The sequence below is a fragment of the Microtus oregoni genome, unplaced genomic scaffold, assembly GCF_018167655.1.
Source record: "Microtus oregoni isolate MIOR12 unplaced genomic scaffold, Mior012 000000F_ref0000247, whole genome shotgun sequence".
Lineage (NCBI taxonomy): Eukaryota > Metazoa > Chordata > Mammalia > Rodentia > Cricetidae > Microtus > Microtus oregoni.
In genome coordinates, this window is record NW_024543059.1 from 76822560 (window position 1) to 76839742 (window position 17183).

Sequence of the window (17183 nt, forward strand, 5' to 3'; positions counted from 1 at the left end):
CTACTACCTGCATGAAGTCTATGAAAAGGATTGAGAAGGGTTATCTGATTTAGCCTAGCTAGGCAGTTTGATGGACAATTTGGAATTTCACTGCTGTGTTTAGCACTCTCGAGTAGAATTTAAAATACATTTCTTTGCTAGTCCCTCTATTTGTGCCTATGCTGAAATGTTTGTTACCATGGCAGCTGAGAAAAATGTATTACCTTTTCATTGCCAAATGTCACATAGCATTGACATTTATTGCCTTTTGTTCAAGTCAAGAATTAACAATAATGGTGTGCAAAATGAATAATTCAGTTATACTGAGCAGTGTTTGAAGTTGATCCTGGTATGATAGTCAGACATAGGATAAGTTAGTTATTTAAAATTATCTATCTATCTATCTATCTATCTATCTATCTATCTATCTATCGTCTGTCTATCTATCTATCTATCTATCTATCTATCTATTATCATTTATCTATCAATCTATCTATCATCTATCTATCTATCTATCTATCTATCTATCTATCTATCTATCTATCATCTCTGTCTCTATGTGTGTATGATGTGTGTGGTTGGGGACTGCACATATAACAACAGTTTGAAGGTCAGAGCACAAGTTTGTGGAATTGGCTTCTTTCCTTCCATCCTTATCTGCAATCTGGGTATTGATTTCAGTCGGTCACCAGGCCTGTGTGTCGAGTGATTTTATCTGTTGAGCTACCTTACATACCCAAGTTTGTTGTTTTGAGCAAAGGGTTTGTCAAGAGCCTACTTGAATATGAAAAAGTCCAATGTTGATCTACTTCATGCATGAATAACTTCAGACAGTGCAAGATCAATGTTGAAGGTAAGAATCAACAAAATTGTAAAAATGGTTTAGGATGGGACAGATCAGTTTGTGAACACATACTACCCTGCGTGAGGTTCTGGGTTCATCACCAGCACCCCAAACAAACAAACAAATAAACAAGCAAACCCCAGAAAAAACATCTCTGATTGCAAATGACTGACAGCGACTTAGCCAAACCTGAGATGTGACAGGAAGAAGAGTGAATTGATTCTAATTCGAAGTGGTAGCTGTTTGTTTTTGCTTTGTTTTCTTCTTGTTATAAAGACAAGTTGTTTTTACTAGACTTTAAAAAGAAAACACAGGATCTGGAGATGCGGCTGAGTCGTTAAGAGCCAGGCTGCTTCTCCACAGGACCCAAAACTGAGCTCCCAGCATCTGCACTGCGTAATTCATATTTGCCTGTGACTCCAACTCCTGGGAATGGAACACTCTCTTTGGTTTCCATGGGTACTTACACGCCCCTCCACACACACAGACACATACACACACAGAGAGAGAAACATAAACATAAATAAAACATAAACATAAATAAGGATAATGTTGACAGCTTTTCTTTTTCCTTTTCTTTTTTCTTTTATTTTTTTTTAAGGTGTGATCAGTGGTAAATTGATTGCCTATAGTGTGTAAAGCCCTGGGTTCAATTCATGGCACCTGGAGGGAGGAGGGTAATTAATTTGGGTAAAAACAACATGAGATAGACACTGCTTAATAGGAATTAGATCTTCAACAACAATTCATAACGACTTCAGAGTTAGACTGTTCATTTTAGGTACCCCAAAGGGCCATGCGTTAGAATTTGAACAGTAAAAGCAATCAAATGGGAACTGAAAGATGAGCATTAAGTAATGTCCTGAGTACAGCAATTGGAAGAATCCTGGTCATTCTCATTATTCTGTTACTAGACACCAGAATAAAAAGAAAAGAGGAATCTGGGAAGCAATACAGCAAAATGCTCAACTTCCTGTTTTGAACTGTTTTAGTCACAGCTCTGCTTTAAGGGTTCAAACGACAGTACTCTCAAGCGTCGGTGTAAAAAATAAAAGGGTGATATATGCAAATTAGTCTTTAAATTAAATTACAAAGTGGTTATATTGATGTTTAGCAGCTTTGTAGAGCTTCTGAAACAGCAAAAGGTTTGAGTTGTGTGTTAGTGGCTAACATTCACGTTAGATAACCTGTGCACATTCTGGCTACTCTTGGTGGGAAAACTGGTTTGCAAAAACAGACTGGTAAGATTGCTCAGGAGGTAACCGTGCCACCAGGACAGGCTGGAAGCTAGTGTTCAGTCTTGGGAACGCGTGGTGGATGGAGAGAACCGACGGTACAGAGCTGCCCTCTGACCTCCATGTGGACACCTTGCGTGACTCTTCCGCCTCTTGCATGTGCACAATAGTAAATAAATTACTAAGATAAGGGAATTAATATCTGACTTATAATTATAGTGACTTAAATTGCAAGACAGTCAACATAATAAGTCATTATCTAAATTATGGAAAATCTACGAATTAAACCCACACACGCTCACACACACACACACGCCCACACACACACCAAAGTAGTTTAAAGAGAAATTTAGTGTCATGAAATTTTTTGCAACTTACTAACTAAAACATTCCATGTAGCTGAGTTGGTACAATGCTGGCTCAGCATGTAGAAAGCCCTGGGTCAATCCCCAGTCCCCTTCAAGAAGACAGAGGCAGGACTTCAGGTCATCCTTGCCTAGAGAGGGAGTTCAAGGCCACATGCGGCTGCAAGAGACTCTGCTAGAAAACACGCAAACAAGCAAGAATCAGGAAACAATAACAAAAGCTGGTCCACCGTGTCCTCACCCAGGTTACTTGAATTCATAGAAAAGCTACGCTTAAAAAGCTGCACTCATTTTCAAGGTTACTGCAACTTTTTAAAAAGATTTATTTACTTATTTTATGTATACGAGTGCTCTATCCTCATGCACCTGCAGTCCAGAAGAGGGTATCTGATCTCACTACAGATGGTTGGGAGCCACCATGTGGTCACTGGGAGTTGAACTCAGGACCTCTGGAAGAACTGTCAGTGCCCTTAACCTCTGAGCCATCTCTCCAGCCCCCTACTGTAATGATTGTCAATGGCATAGGACAGAAACTCATTCTGAAATACGTGGCGAGCAATGAAGATCACACCTGATCTTGTCAGATCTCCAAAGCAGAGCCAGGTCTTGATAGTATTGCGCTGAGAGGATGCGAAAAGCGCCAGGTAAACCTTGGAACTCTCTGGAAAGGATTTGACTCATACTCAAGTGCAGCAATCTGTATCTTAGGAGAGTAGCAGCCAGCCATTTTCCATCTGGCCACGAGAAGCGATGTCACCGCTTTAGGAATATATAGCTTTGCTCTATTATTAAGACAGAAGGTACACCTGCCCGCTGCAGATCCCATTAACTGCGAGTTATGTTCTAGAATAAAAACTTCATGTGATTTAAAGAAAATAATAATGTTAATTTGACAGGTCCCTGATAAAATGAAGCATGGTGTCCTAGTTCGCATCAACTGTCTACTTGAGGCAGCCAAGGGTCATCTGAGAAGGGAGCCTTAATTGAGATCTTATCCAGATCAGATTGGCTGGTGGGCTTCTCTGGGAGGGGGGTTGTCTTGACTCTTCATTGATGTGGGCAGCATCATGCCCTGGGCAGGGAGTCCTCACTGCACAAAATATCTGGCCTTTGCATTTCCCCATGGTGTCTACTTTGGTCTCTAGCCCTGACTTTCATCAGTGGTAGATCGTAGCTTGCATGTCATTTGTGCCTGTAATAGTGACAGAATGAGACCAGAACATCTGGAATAGTGTTGAGGAAGACAGAAGGAAGTACCTCAGTGGAATTTATCTTTCAAAAAATCATGAGGTACTAGGAATGCTGTAAGCATTTGGGGCTATTTGGGTGAAGTAATCTTGAAGAACTTTGGAAGAGCTAGCTGGGACAGAATATAATGAGTAGCTTAATTAAAATTATAGAGCATGAAATGAGTGTCCTTCCTGGATTACATGAAGGCATCCCGAGTTGGGGACTTTTGATAGAGCCTCCTTGCCAGCCTCCTTCTTTCGGAAGCTGATGTGATACATTGCTAAGTTACTCTCTTATCACACCATGAGAAACCAGAACAAAATTATACATTATATGTCATGTCTATTGTAGATTTGCTGACAAAAGTCAAGCATATTCCAGATATTGATGGCATTGTAGTCATACTGCTGTCTATTGATTTCATCCTAGCTAGGCTGGCATCATTGATCGCGTCGTAGTCACGCTGCCATCTTTTGCTAAGCTGGAGTCATTCTCTCTAAAATGTCACCTGCCCACAGTGGCAGAATCAGTCACAGTTATGTGTAACTTGTGATTATTTCTTTGGCTCGCTGTGTAGGTATATGACTTGTTCTTTAGATCATTCAAACACATTCCCACGTGTTTTCCAGGCCAATAGACTTTCTCATCACAAATAACCAGAGCAAGACAAGGCTGTCTCTAGACCCTCTTCACACTTAATTAAGAAGGTCCCTGCTGAGCCATTACCCTATTAAGTTTATTGGCATTTTCTGATTTTTCTAATGGCCCATTATGCTCATTTTGTTTGAAAAATGTAAAAAGAAGAAACTGACATGCATTTTTTTGGGAGGCATCAGAAAAAAATCATCCTATATTCAAATGAGTAGAATCATCTGGGTTCACTTATTTATTATGCTTTACAATATTGACTGTGGGTTGGTAAGAGGATTCAGGCTGCAAAAGAGCTCGATCTGCAAGCACAACTACCTGAGTTTAACCCCAGACCCACAGTGGAAGAGGAGAACTGATTTCTTTCCTGCCAGTGTCCTTTGACTTCACACAAGCACTTCTCCAGTTACACACGCACACACACAGCACACACCCATAGACACATAGCACTGATAATAGCAATTAAAATCATTAAAAGCTCTCTCCTAAGTAATGATTTCAATCATATTTTAAGAATAGTACAAATACAGGGAAAAGAGTGTTATTCTGTATGTCCTTATTTATATATTTAAAATTTATTTTGTGGTCGTGAGGACTGGACATATGCTTCCTAAGTGTTCTTCCTTTTCAACTAGGATTTGAAGTAATCAGGAAGTTTGCATTTTCTTCTTGTTTCAGTTCTTGTTTGTTTTTGCTTTTTGAGACAGGTTCTCACGTAACCTAGGCTGGCTTTGAACTTACTACGCTGCTGAGGTTGGCTTTGAACTCCTGGCCTCTCTTAACTGCTCCCATACCTAGCTGAAGTAATAATTGTCTGAGCCAGCCTCTTTTATTTTCTTAAGTTGATGCAATTAGGAAATGTTGTAACAAAAAGCACAACATGTTATTTTAAATGTATATGTTATCTTGCTAGCACTTCTGATTAAGGGGGAAAAAGACTTTGCTGGGCATTCCCATTTTTCACTATAAAATGCACATTTTTCTTAAAAGATGCAACTATTTGGCCATAACGATTGTTAGGGGTTGTAGCGGGTTCTCCTTGGAACTGGTATATTTAAGTCTAGATTGTTGGTGTCTCAGAAAGCAAGCATACCTGGATATGGTTCTTTAAGAAGGTATTAAATAAATGAGTCATCGGGACGAGTCCTGATCCCGCATCACTGGTGTCTTTGTTTTTTTTTTTTTTTTTCAGATGGAAGTTTTATATTTATGTACAGAAAACTCAGCAGTACATTTAACCCAGTTTAGTGGCGAGTTCTTTGGCCTTTGCCTTTTCCAGCTTGGCAATTCGAGCCACAGATTTAGGACCCAGGACGTTGCCTCCCCAGTGGCGGCGGATCTCATCATATCTGTCGTTGTAATTGGTCCTAATAGCTTCCACCAGCTTGGCCAGAGCACCCTTGTCTTCCGAGTTAACCTGTGTGAAGGCAACAGTGGTGCATGTCTTCCTATGGACCAGCCGCCCCAGCCTGGCCTTTCCCTTGATGATGCAGTAGGGGACCCCCATCTTGCGACACAGAGCAGGCAGGAAGACCACCAGCTCAATGGGGTCTACGTCGTGGGCAATCACCACCAGCTGAGCCTTCTTGTTCTCTACCAAAGTGGTGACTGTATTGACGCCCGCTCGAAGGACAGGTGGTCTCTTAGTCGGGACATCCCCTTTGCCGGCAGCTTTCTTCTCAGCACGGGCCAGCAGCCTCTGCTTCTTTTCCTGCTTGGTCTCTGGCCTGTACTTGTGGGCAAGCTTAAGCAACTGGGTAGCTGTTTGCCGGTCCAGGGCTTGGGTGAACTGGTTAATGGCTGGAGGAACTTTGAGCCGCTTATAGAGGATGGCCCTCTGCCGCTGCAGCCTAATGTAGCGGGGCCATTTGACGAAGCGCGTGAGATCTCTCTTGGGCTGGATGTCCTGCCCAATGCCGAAGTTCTTAGGCCTCTTCTCAAACAAAGGATTCACCACCTTCTTCGCCTCCTGCTTCTTCACGACGGCGGGGGCCGGGGCCACCTTCTTCCCCTTGGCCTTCTTTCCCTTGGGCATCTTGCCGGGCTGGAGGAGAGAGAAACTTTTTGTTTTTTTTTTTTCGAGACAGGGTTTCTTTGTGGTTTTGGAGCCTGTCCTGGAACTAGCTCTTGTAGACCAGGCTGGTCTCGAACTCACAGAGATCCGCCTGCCTCTGCCTCCCAAGTGCTGGGATTAAAGGCATGTGCCACCACCGCCCGGTCACTGGTGTCTTTGTAAGAAGTAGACTTGAGACTCAGACATGGGAGGACAGAGGCCTGAGCATGAGCATAGAGAAGACTCCATGGTGACACAGGAAGGAGGGAAGTAAGGCAGAGAGAGGGCTCGGGAGAGGCCGGCTTTATCAGCATCGTGGTCCTCAACTTGGAGCATCCAGAATGGTGGTAAAATAACTGTCTGTTGCTTAAAGCAGCTAGCTTTAGTCTTTCTTTTTTCTTAAAAATTAAATGATAGGACATTGGTAATGTATATTTTCTGGTCAAAATATACTTGGCTCCCTCCTTCAAAGTCCTCTGGTTCCAGGATGTCTCTAATTTGTGCTATAAGCTATTGTGGCCAGTTTAAGAATGACTCATGTCGTATTTACTACTTTGATGCAAGTGTATTCTAACGCAGCCTTGCGAAGAACAAGATAAATTGCTTCAGGGTTATGAGAGAGGGAAGAACGGAAAGAGCCATGTGGCAGCCGCTCCAGAGCGAGCTGGTTTGCTGTGACAAATGCTCGTCCTATTTTGGGGATTCATTTTACTTTTGGGTTTGTGTGCTCAGCACATTAATCTTCCCTTTGCTTCTGTCATGGCCAGTATGGGCACTAACCAGCTGCTCATGCTAACTGTTTCCTAAAAAATCGTCCGTCTCTTGACCTTAAGTTACGGTCTTCAGGAGAAGGCAGAGGCAGTCCTGGATTACGGTGAGAAACTATTTTGCTTTCTGAGTTAGACTCTTCCTTGATTAGTCTAGACCTAGAGGTTTATCCTGAGACTCAGACTTCTGTCTTTCTGAGGACCATAGACCTAACATTTCCCCTCTATTAGGTGTGGCTGCTGTGGTGGGCTCTTCCCTTTGCTCTCAGGAAGTGGCAAGCTATTCAAATGTTAGGGGAGACTTTTCTCTAAGTTTACAGTAGGTAGAGGTGTCTCAGTGAGGAGGTGAAGGTGGGATCTCTGACTTGGGGACTGCAGTGTCTTTGAATGACCATCTTGATTTTGACAGACAATGGGCATCATTGCTTCCAGTCTCGTGTGAAAGAGTTGGCGAGAAGGATGTGGTGAAGGAGTGGAGGATTGAGAGTGGAATAAGATTCTGTGAGGAAGGAGAGAGCCCTCATCCACAGGCACCTTCCTGCTTGCCGGAAAAGTTCTGTCTGGGAGTAATCACAAATAGGGGAGCAAGACTATCACTTAGGAAAGCCTTGGAGTGATAACTATATGTGTGTATGTGTGTGGGGTGTGTGCACACGGGCATGTGCAAGAATACTTGTAAAGACAGCAGACAAGAGTAACAAATGGGATCCCCCGACATGTACAGTACCCAAGAGAGAAACCAAAATAGCCAAGCACTGTTACCAGGGTTTGGTCAGCACTCACATAGAAGAGGACATAGCATCTCAAGGCTTCAAAGGTGGAGATTACCAGGAAGCCTGTGCTGTGTAACAGAGCCTCTCATCCTTTAGAAGTGATTGAAAAATGGAGCAAATCTACAGAGTAATTACTGCAGAAACACGGACGTTCTTTTATTCTAGTTGATGAAACAGTGCCACCTAGTGGATTTCCTTCAGATATCAGCGATCATAAAAATCTGGTGGCATCAAAGTTGAGCATAAAGAAAGCCTCAAGGTGGACTGTCACCCTGGGATGATCCCTGTAGGTGGAGTCTTTCTGTTTGCTGCGGATTCCCTAGGAACTCATTAATTAATGAACGAATTAACTATTAAAATTTATTTCTAGTTCATATTTTTTACTTCTTCCTGGAGAATAGTCTATGAGAATAGAATATCAGAAAATAGAATACTAGAAATAAAAGAAACATATATGAAAAAATGTTTTTAAAACCTGTGCATTTTAGAGACTTATTGTTTTTTTTTTTTCAAGACAGGGTTTCTCTGTGTAGCAGACCAGGCTGTCCTCAAACTCACAGAGATCCGCCTGCCTCTGCCTTCTGAGTGCTGGGGTTAAAGGTGTGCACCACCATGCCAGGCTCATTTTAGAGTTTTGTACCCAGCTCCTATTGCAAAGTGAGTGAGCCGATACTTCTTAAAAATTAAAATATTTTTAAAAACCCACTGTGGTAGTTTGGGGAGTCATTTTCATGACCGTTTTGGACCTATGTGGTGATGGACATCTGCAATTCCAAACTTGGGTACATCACAGCCTTGGATTGTACATAGCACAGGCTGGCCCTTATCATTACTCTGCCCCAGTCTTTGCCCTGCTTGGGTTGCAGCTTCATGTCTGCTGTCAACTTCTTTTTAAAAAAAACAGAAACTTAAACTTTTGTTTTTATATTTAGAGAGTGTGTGTGTGTGTTTGTGTGCTTGCACGCATGCATGCATGCGTGTGTAGTGCAGTGTATTTGTGGAGGTCAGAGGTCAGCCTGTTGGAAGTGTTACCCTTCTCCCACCACGCAGCATCTAGTGACTGGACTCAGGTCGTCAACTCTGGCAGCAAGCACCCTTCCCTGCGGAGCCCTGCTCCTTGCCTGCGGCTGTCACCTTCCCAATTAAACCGTCAATTTATGTTTGCAGAGAAAGTCGTTGCCACAGGTTCCCATTTTGTGGTCTGATAGTTTTATGAGGCTGTAACCTTCCCGGCCCCTGTTTCCAGGGCCTTAGTAACTGTCACCATCGTAGCAGCAAACGTGCGGAACAATCATGGACTCCTGACTTGTGTACCGATGTTTGTTTGGGAACGGAATACTCTTAGGCATCTACAACATTGTATGTGTTCCTTTACATTTAAAACAATATTTCTTTGCCCATTACTCAGATCAGTTTTTAAAAGCCATCTCTTTATTTTTCTTTTAAGAAAGTGATAAAGAGAAGCCATAGCTTAGTGACCTATAGGTCATTTGCCCAGACTCTCATGAACCAGAAAGTACGGTAGAGATTGGAGAAGGAGCCAATTGTTTAGAACATTAGCAGGGCAGAGAATATTGAGGAATTGGTGATGTTAAAAATTGATTCTATCAGAACAGAAAGAGGAAGATCTAACTGCTTACCAAATATTACCTCTAAGGTCATTTCTAATATTGATTATAATGCAGAGTGATGTGATCAGGTCTCAGGGGCTTTCCGGGTGTCCAAGACTCTGTGCGGTGTAGAGTAGGGTCTCCATATGTTCCGACTGATGGGCCACCGTTTGATAGCAGGACCGCTACACCATAACTAAGTCACCAGCTCAGGATTTACCTTTCAGGAACTCCAAAGAAAAGCTCCTATTCTTATCTTTGAGCATGTTCTCCTCATGGAAGAACAGTATTTTGTGGTCAGAGATCTTCAAGTAGATTGCTTTGTCCCTGAGACGCAGCTTCTGACCTGAGCCTTTAGCCAAGCAGAATATTCGCAATTCATGTGTGGAGCAATTGCTGATGCAATTCTAGAATCTAAGGTCCCTGGGAGGAGGAATGGGGACTTTGAAACCCTTCTTGTTAGCAACAGAACTTTGGAATTATTTTAAAGGTTGGGAAAGCATGCTGAGATGCGTGGAGAGTTTGGCTGCTTTGGCATCAAAGTTCAGTGTATCTTTAAGACATCTAAGTTTTCATTTATACTACTCTAGAATCACATGACAGTGAACAGGTCCTGACAGACAGCACCAGTAGACAAGGAAGGGAGAAATCTCATGGGGCCCACCCCGAGACAAAGAACTATGGCAACCAAGGGCTGCTGAGAGTGGGAGAATTAGTCCTCTTCAGGGATGGCCCCGAGTGGTTAGTTCTGCAATCGTACACACACAAGCAGCACTAACCAAACCCATCAGGTTGCATTTCTATGTGGATGCACACACACACACACACACACAGCAATAACAATTAAGGAAAGGCTATGCATTTGAGAGGGAGCGAAAGAAGAACGGGAGAGGCGAGGGAAGGGGGAAATGATGTAACACTACAAATCTTCCCAAAATAAATAAAACATCCAAGCATAGTGGTTTATAGCTGTAACCCCAGCCCTTGAGAAACAGAAGCAGGAGGATTTCTACATAGCAAGGTTCTATCTCTAAAGCCAACAAAAATAATACTAATAAAACACTTAGAAGAGTGGATGGCATAATGATAGCTGTTTTTGATGTTTTTATCACTAGCATTATACTTTGAAGATAATTGGTTTCTTTATTTTTGTGCTGCTTTATTTTTTTGAGACAAAGTTTCACGTAGCCCAGGATGAATTTGTCTCCCCCTGCCGGCTTTGCTAAGGTTGTCCATCACATCTGGTGTTATGCAGTCCTGGATTCCATTTCTGCAGAATTCTGGTTCCCCATGTTCAAAACAATGGTTGTAGGTATCCCAGGGAGCTCTTGGCTCTAAATTTAGTCTTCTGTATCTTGGGGTTTGAGTGTGTTGTATGTAGACAAAGTGACAAGGTTGGGATTCATGAAATTCCACAGAGTAGCGCTGTAAAATGGCGCCTGTAGGCCTCCCTTTCTCCTCTACCTCATTTTATTGTAGACATTTAGAAGACGGGATCTGGGGGGTGGCAAAAGGAGTTGAGTGCGAAAGGATATAATTTAATTTCTCTCCTGGCACTTTCCGGTAAAGGGCTTTCATTAGGAGCTCAGATTGGTGTTTAGTTACAAGCCTTATGGATCAAAGCTATTTCGTATGTCAGATGTGATTTAGATGGCTTCGGACTACGTATGGCAAACAAGGATGGATTTTAGTGGCCTTGATAGCGAAGTCTGTGGTCTATTTTCTGGTCCATTGCTCTAATACTTATATCTAACAGGAGCCAAGGAACACATGTGTAAGGGTTTATCTTTGCAAAAATCAACAGCCTCTGCTAGGCAGCCAAGTCTTCCTATCAATGGTTCTGGGAAGGCCTAGCATGCATCTCTTAATTTTCCTAATTAATAAGAAATGATATATTGAATTAGCTGGCCTGCTCTATCCTCTTATCTCTCTATTCAGATGATCTCATCCACAGACTGCTGCACAATTATTTTATTTGTAGTTCATAGACCAAGGAAATGATCTTTGGAGTTGACAGGCCTGTCAGACAATACTTTCCTTTAATTTGGGTTAATTCAACTATCCATTTATCAGGAATTAAAAAAAAATACATCAGCTGGGTCTGGTGACATATGTCTTTAATTCCAGTGCTGGGGAGGTTGAGGCAGGAGGATCAGGAGTTCAAGATTACTTTTGTCTATATATCGTACTCGAGGCCAGTTAGGGCTGCACGAGACCGTGTCTCATAAAATATGACTTCTCTGTGATAAGGGAAGGATAATGGCAAGTGACTATTGATAATGGGGCTATTTAGTCACTGTTCTCTAAAAGCTCTCCATATTTAGGAGTCTCAGAGCTTACAAGCCTAGTTTTGTTTACTATGTCTGTCTCCCCCCCCCCCCCACTCTAGACACCTCTGAATGGGTACGTCCCTGAGCAGGGAGGGTAGTTTGTACACGACAACCCCAAGATTACAATTTTAGCATAGTAAAACTAGAATTAGCTAATTCTAACTAATTAGATTAGTTAGTTAGATTAAAACTAAACTAACTATATTAGCTAGTTTCTACTGTAGGACTGAGGTATATAGCGTAGAATAGAGGACATAAAATGCCACCCTTGGAGTGACACAGCTGTCCTTGGCCTGGGGAGGATGACATCTTAGACATAAGAAAGAATAGTATCTAATGCATAGAGCTCCACCTTCCAGGGTTGGTTAACACTAGGGAAAAGTACCTTACCAAGAGAGCAATATTTTGTGAGTCAGGAGTGTGCCAATTAAAAATTCATAGAATCCACTTACAACATTTAAGCAGTTGTGCACCAGCGGGAATGAGTCAGACGCTGTGGTAACAACTACAAGCTCCCTGGCTTCAAATTCTTCCACGGGTGCACCTTGGGCTGGTGGTCTCTGCTCTCTCTTGTCATCTGACTTATGACCCGGCACAGCCTCCACTACCTGGAGCACCAAAACTGCAACAGAAAAGATGTTAACAAACGGAGCTTTTCCCAGAACCCCCAAGCACGCGCTGCCTTCTCTACTCCGAGGTGCTGGATGCCCGCACCCCACGTGATTCAGGAGGGTGACTGGGAGAGAGTTAAACAGCTAGCCAGTAGACCTTGGGGAGGAGTCTCTGACCTTAGCATTCTGTGGTCATCTTGCACACAGCCGCAGCAGAGTGAGCAAATACTTTGTTAATGATTTTCTAGGCTTTGGCTTTAGAAGCCTAGTGATCCTTGTTTTTCTTGGCTTTGTCAGAAGTGAGAGCTGAGGGTAATCCAGAAGGCACCAGAGCCCTTCTGGGTGGGTTCCCGGCAGAGCTGCCTCTATGCCCGGATGTGGAGAGTGCATCAGCTTTTAGGAGTCTAAACCCTGGGGAAGTTCACAGGCCTGTGGTATTAGTCTGCATTGTCCCGAGTCTAATGGGCCTGAAAGGAGTGCTTAAAATCAATGACATTCAGAGGGTGGCATTTCAGACAAACAGAAGGCAGACGGTGGCATTTTTAGCCACAAAGTTTACTCGCTGTGTTTAACTTATAAAAAAAGTGAGGTCTACTTAGCACAGTAGGAATAGCATGGGGTCAACTAATTTGGGGGCTCATCACGATAAAACTCTAAATTTCTTTTAGAAATGACTACTAAAATGTTCCAGATACCATGCCAAGCACTTCCCCAGATTGTGTTATTGAATCTTCAGTGCCGCTTTGGGAGGTAGGTGTCATTATCTCAATTAGAGGAAGGCAGACTGAACTCCAGCGAGAGTACCTATTTCCCCTACACGGTGGAGCTGGCGACAGCGGTGTTCTGTGTCGGACATCTGCTTCCTTTAGAAACACCCTTTATCTGTGACAGTGCTCAGCTGAGGGGCTCTTGACAAACTGAAATGTAAAACTTTAAGTCTCCACTCAGTGTTCCTCCGTTTCAGATCACGTTCCTGGTCAGTACCGGTATGGTTTGGTGCAGAAAGAGCCCAGCAGCGTTCTTATGAGTGGCTTCAGGTTTGTCAAGCACAGATTGTTGTCACACAATACCTTATCCCCTGTAAAACCACAACTAAACATTTGCTTTACACCCATTACTCCCGATGTGGCACCTTTTAATTAAGGGCTGGTTTTGGGAAGTGCCCCTATTTTATGGTTAGCCATTATATTTTGCTCATTAAAAGAAGACATATGCCTTAAATTTGAATGGGAATCTTTGTTTCATGAGCATGTATCATATAAGGTGCTTACAGCTTCCTCTGAATTAGGTCCCCAAATGTATAGAGTTTATAGAGTTATTTAACTATACTTCCATATCCTTAAGATGTGGGAAGGAGAAGCCTACAAAATTAGGGCTGTTGCCAGCTGGAACCTGTGACATTAGAGGTTATAATTTAGCTAGTTGGTTCCAGGAAGCTTGAAGGCATGTATTTTCAAAAGGTGCTATTCTGATGAGCTCCAAAACATTAATTTATCAAATGAAAATAAATGGGTGCTGTGTTTGGTGCCCAGGCAGACAACTTGGGAGAAGCTGTGAGGCACACGGGACAAAGTTGTCAAATAGACTTGGTTCCCGTCTACGGTGTCTCACGAGTAGCCATGAGACACTCAACTCTTTAAATCATCATTTAGAAACCGACTTCCGGATAGTTACTGTATAGAGTTTGTAGTTCCTAACTTGTAGGTGTCTTCTGAGGATGAAATGTATATTAATAGGTAGACTTGGTGTGAGCAGGGATGGCTATTCTCAGCATGGCGAAGCCCCTGACCCAGGACTAAGGTCTCCTATATCAGCAGATGTACTATAGGGCTGAAGGCATACCTGAATGGTGGAGTTTACCCAGCATGTGATATTCTGGTTCAGTCTTCAGAACCACAAAAAGCCAAACCTAGGACAGATGTCATATTCTCCTTATATCTACAAACCATACTGTGGCAAGGACAAATTTTTATGGTAGCCACTAATCTTGTGTGGAAAATTTAAAATTCTTAGTTTACTCCTTTTCTGAGTCAGTCCTCTCTCACCGACCTTCCCAGCACTGTTAGTCTTTTGTGGTGCAAGTCAGTTTGTAGCTTATCCCTCCAAATTAATACATTTCACTAGGTAAGCCTCAGAAAGTCACATTTACAAGTGTTAGGAAGTTCCTGACATGTACATGATTTACAGGGCTCCTCCAGCGATACAGTAATGTTTTGAGGCAGGGGGAGACATCAGCAGAGTTGCCTCAGAGCCGTGTGAAGCCAGAGGGATGCAGCTTTCATTAGTTATTGCCCATGATGAGGTGAACTTTTGATGATGTAATGCCTAGAGTCACCCCAAGAAACCCAGTGGCTTCCTAAATTAAACTTGGGTCCATTGTTGGTGCCCAACAATGTCAAGTGTGAGTAGAGGCTTGTTCATGTCTTCCCAGGAAAAGTCACAGAACATGTCTTTTGAACATGGGGCCACAAGCAAACAAGGCAAGTGTTCTACTTCTGAGTCACATTCCCAGCCCAACTCTTACCGTTTTATTCCATGCATTTCCTAATGTATACATGCATATCCACATCGAACGTTCTTGTCTCTATATCCTTTTCTACCTAAATCAGAAATGAGAAACAGGGGATGGAGATGATATACCTATAGGTTGAAGGTAACGGGGAAACTGATCATGTAGATCACACAGACCATGCAATACTTAGGTACTGGTGGTCTGAACAGTTATTTAGGGGTTGGCAGTTGCCCTGGCTTATGTTAAAAACCAGCATCTTAAGGTGGGTGGTAGGGGCACACACCTTTAATCCCAGCACTTGGGAGGCAGAAGCAGGTGGATTTCTTTGAGTCTGAGGCCAGTCTGGTCTACAGAAAGTCCCAGGATAGTCAGGGCTACACAAAAGGACCCTGCCTAGAAAAACAAACAAACCAACAAACACAAAAACCAGCATGATGGAGAAATATAATCTAGAGATATATACATATTATGCACAATATAATATATGTATATTATATAGATCTTGAAATTTGGAACTTGTCTATGTTCTACCTTCCTAATTTTTTTTAAACTAAAAAAATTTAAAAGTTTAGCTTGGATTAAAGTTTACTCTGTTTTGTTTTCTTGTCTTTAAACAATGAAAACTAGCAGCGATATCTAATTAAAGCTTCATGGGCCTGCTGAAGGAAGAGACAAATTAATAAGCCATATTAGAGTCAAGAAAGGAATCAAATTATATGATACATGAATAAATATCTGGAATCAATGAAGGGGTGCAAACAGGAAACAGCTTTGATTATCTCTCAATATTTAATTTAAATAAATTTTGCCATTTCTCTTTCCTTGACTTGGATATTTTCTCAAGTAATCTTCTACCTTTTTTTGGTCACTTTAATGTGATAAAATGGCCTCATTTGTAAACAGTAGGAGTCTTGACCAAATACAGCCAGCCTTTATTCTAATGTCTAATTGAAAAGTCCTGTCTCCCTCCTGCTTCGGAACTGTGGCTGACCGTGGTCAGACCGGGAGAGCCGCTGTTAGACCTTCCGAGTCCTTGCCCATCCTTTTCCTTTCGGGTCTCTTGTGGAGACACGAAGATAGCACTTAGAGAAATGGAGGCCAAGATGTTGTCTTTTCCTGTGCATTTGCTAAGGCCGCTGGACTTGAGTGAGGGTGTTTCTGGTACGTTTTAGAGTTAGCCGGGTCCTGATAGTCATTTCCCGCTGCAATACAATGCTTGCCTCTCAGCATTCAGCGGCTTCTGAGCCGTGAGCACTCACGTGACCTATGCCCCGGTAACTGCTCAAAGTTAGTTTTATTGTTTTCATCTTGAAAGAAGTTGTATTATTTACAGCTGGGAAAACCTACAAACTTCTCCAAAGAAGTTTGGTCCCTCTTTGTCCCATGCGGCTTACTTTGTGAGCCTACAGCATTTTCTACCTAAAATTCTCTTCAGAAGAAACAGTATCCCAAAGGATTCTGTAAACTATTTTTATAACTCCTCACAGGATGGGTGCCTGCCATGTTCACTGCCTGAGGCTTTGGCTTAATTCCTGAGCTAAGAGGGTTTTATGCTAGATTCTCATTCAAATGTACTAACTAAACTAATTGGAAAAGGATAAATCATACAGTGTGAGAGTAATGTATAGAAAGTACTTGATAACATTCAGTATATAATGAGATCATTAAGAAAATATGACAGAAATGAATAAAGGATAAAAAATAAATAGCTCAAGCAAGGACAACATCAGTTGTTCCACAAGCAATTGTGATCGCGTGTTCAACCCTAAAAATAACCTTTCTTCTTCCCTTGCCTCCTCTCCTCCCTCAGCCTTCATTCTAAAGCTTTATGCCGCTCTCTGGGTCACACTGTCCTCCCTCCATGAGATAGCATCTTTATTTTGTTCCCCACTGCATATCCAGTGCTTCCCCACAACAGATGTTCATGCATTTGTGGGATGAATGCATAGATAAATGAAAGAATTCACAGAAATTAAATTGAAATACTTATATATTTGCATTATGTATTGAAGAAGATTTAAAACTGGAAACACCAGCGTGGGAATATTAGTGTGTTCTCATTCTTGAGGTGTAAATCAGTGAGAGGTGCACCTTTTTGATCAAATAATTCCATGTCTAGAAATTTATTTTAAGACAGGCTGGAGATATGGCTCTTGGTTAAGAGCACTGACTCCTCTTGCAGAGGACCAGGGTTCAAATCCCAGCATCCAGGTGGTGGTGCACAGC

At 42.3% G+C, this 17183-nt stretch overlaps 2 protein-coding genes across 3 annotated transcripts in view; one reads left to right on the forward strand and one right to left on the reverse strand.

Annotated features, from left to right (window-relative positions):
* Ank2 (ankyrin 2) overlaps positions 1–17183 on the forward strand; it is a 520770-nt gene that overhangs the window by 158553 nt on the left and 345034 nt on the right. The window lies entirely within an intron of this gene.
* LOC121453049 (60S ribosomal protein L7a) lies at positions 5536–6355 on the reverse strand. Its single transcript, XM_041659568.1, has one exon. It carries the CDS (start codon positions 6334–6336, stop codon positions 5536–5538), a length of 801 nt encoding a protein of 266 aa, XP_041515502.1. The 5' UTR covers positions 6337–6355.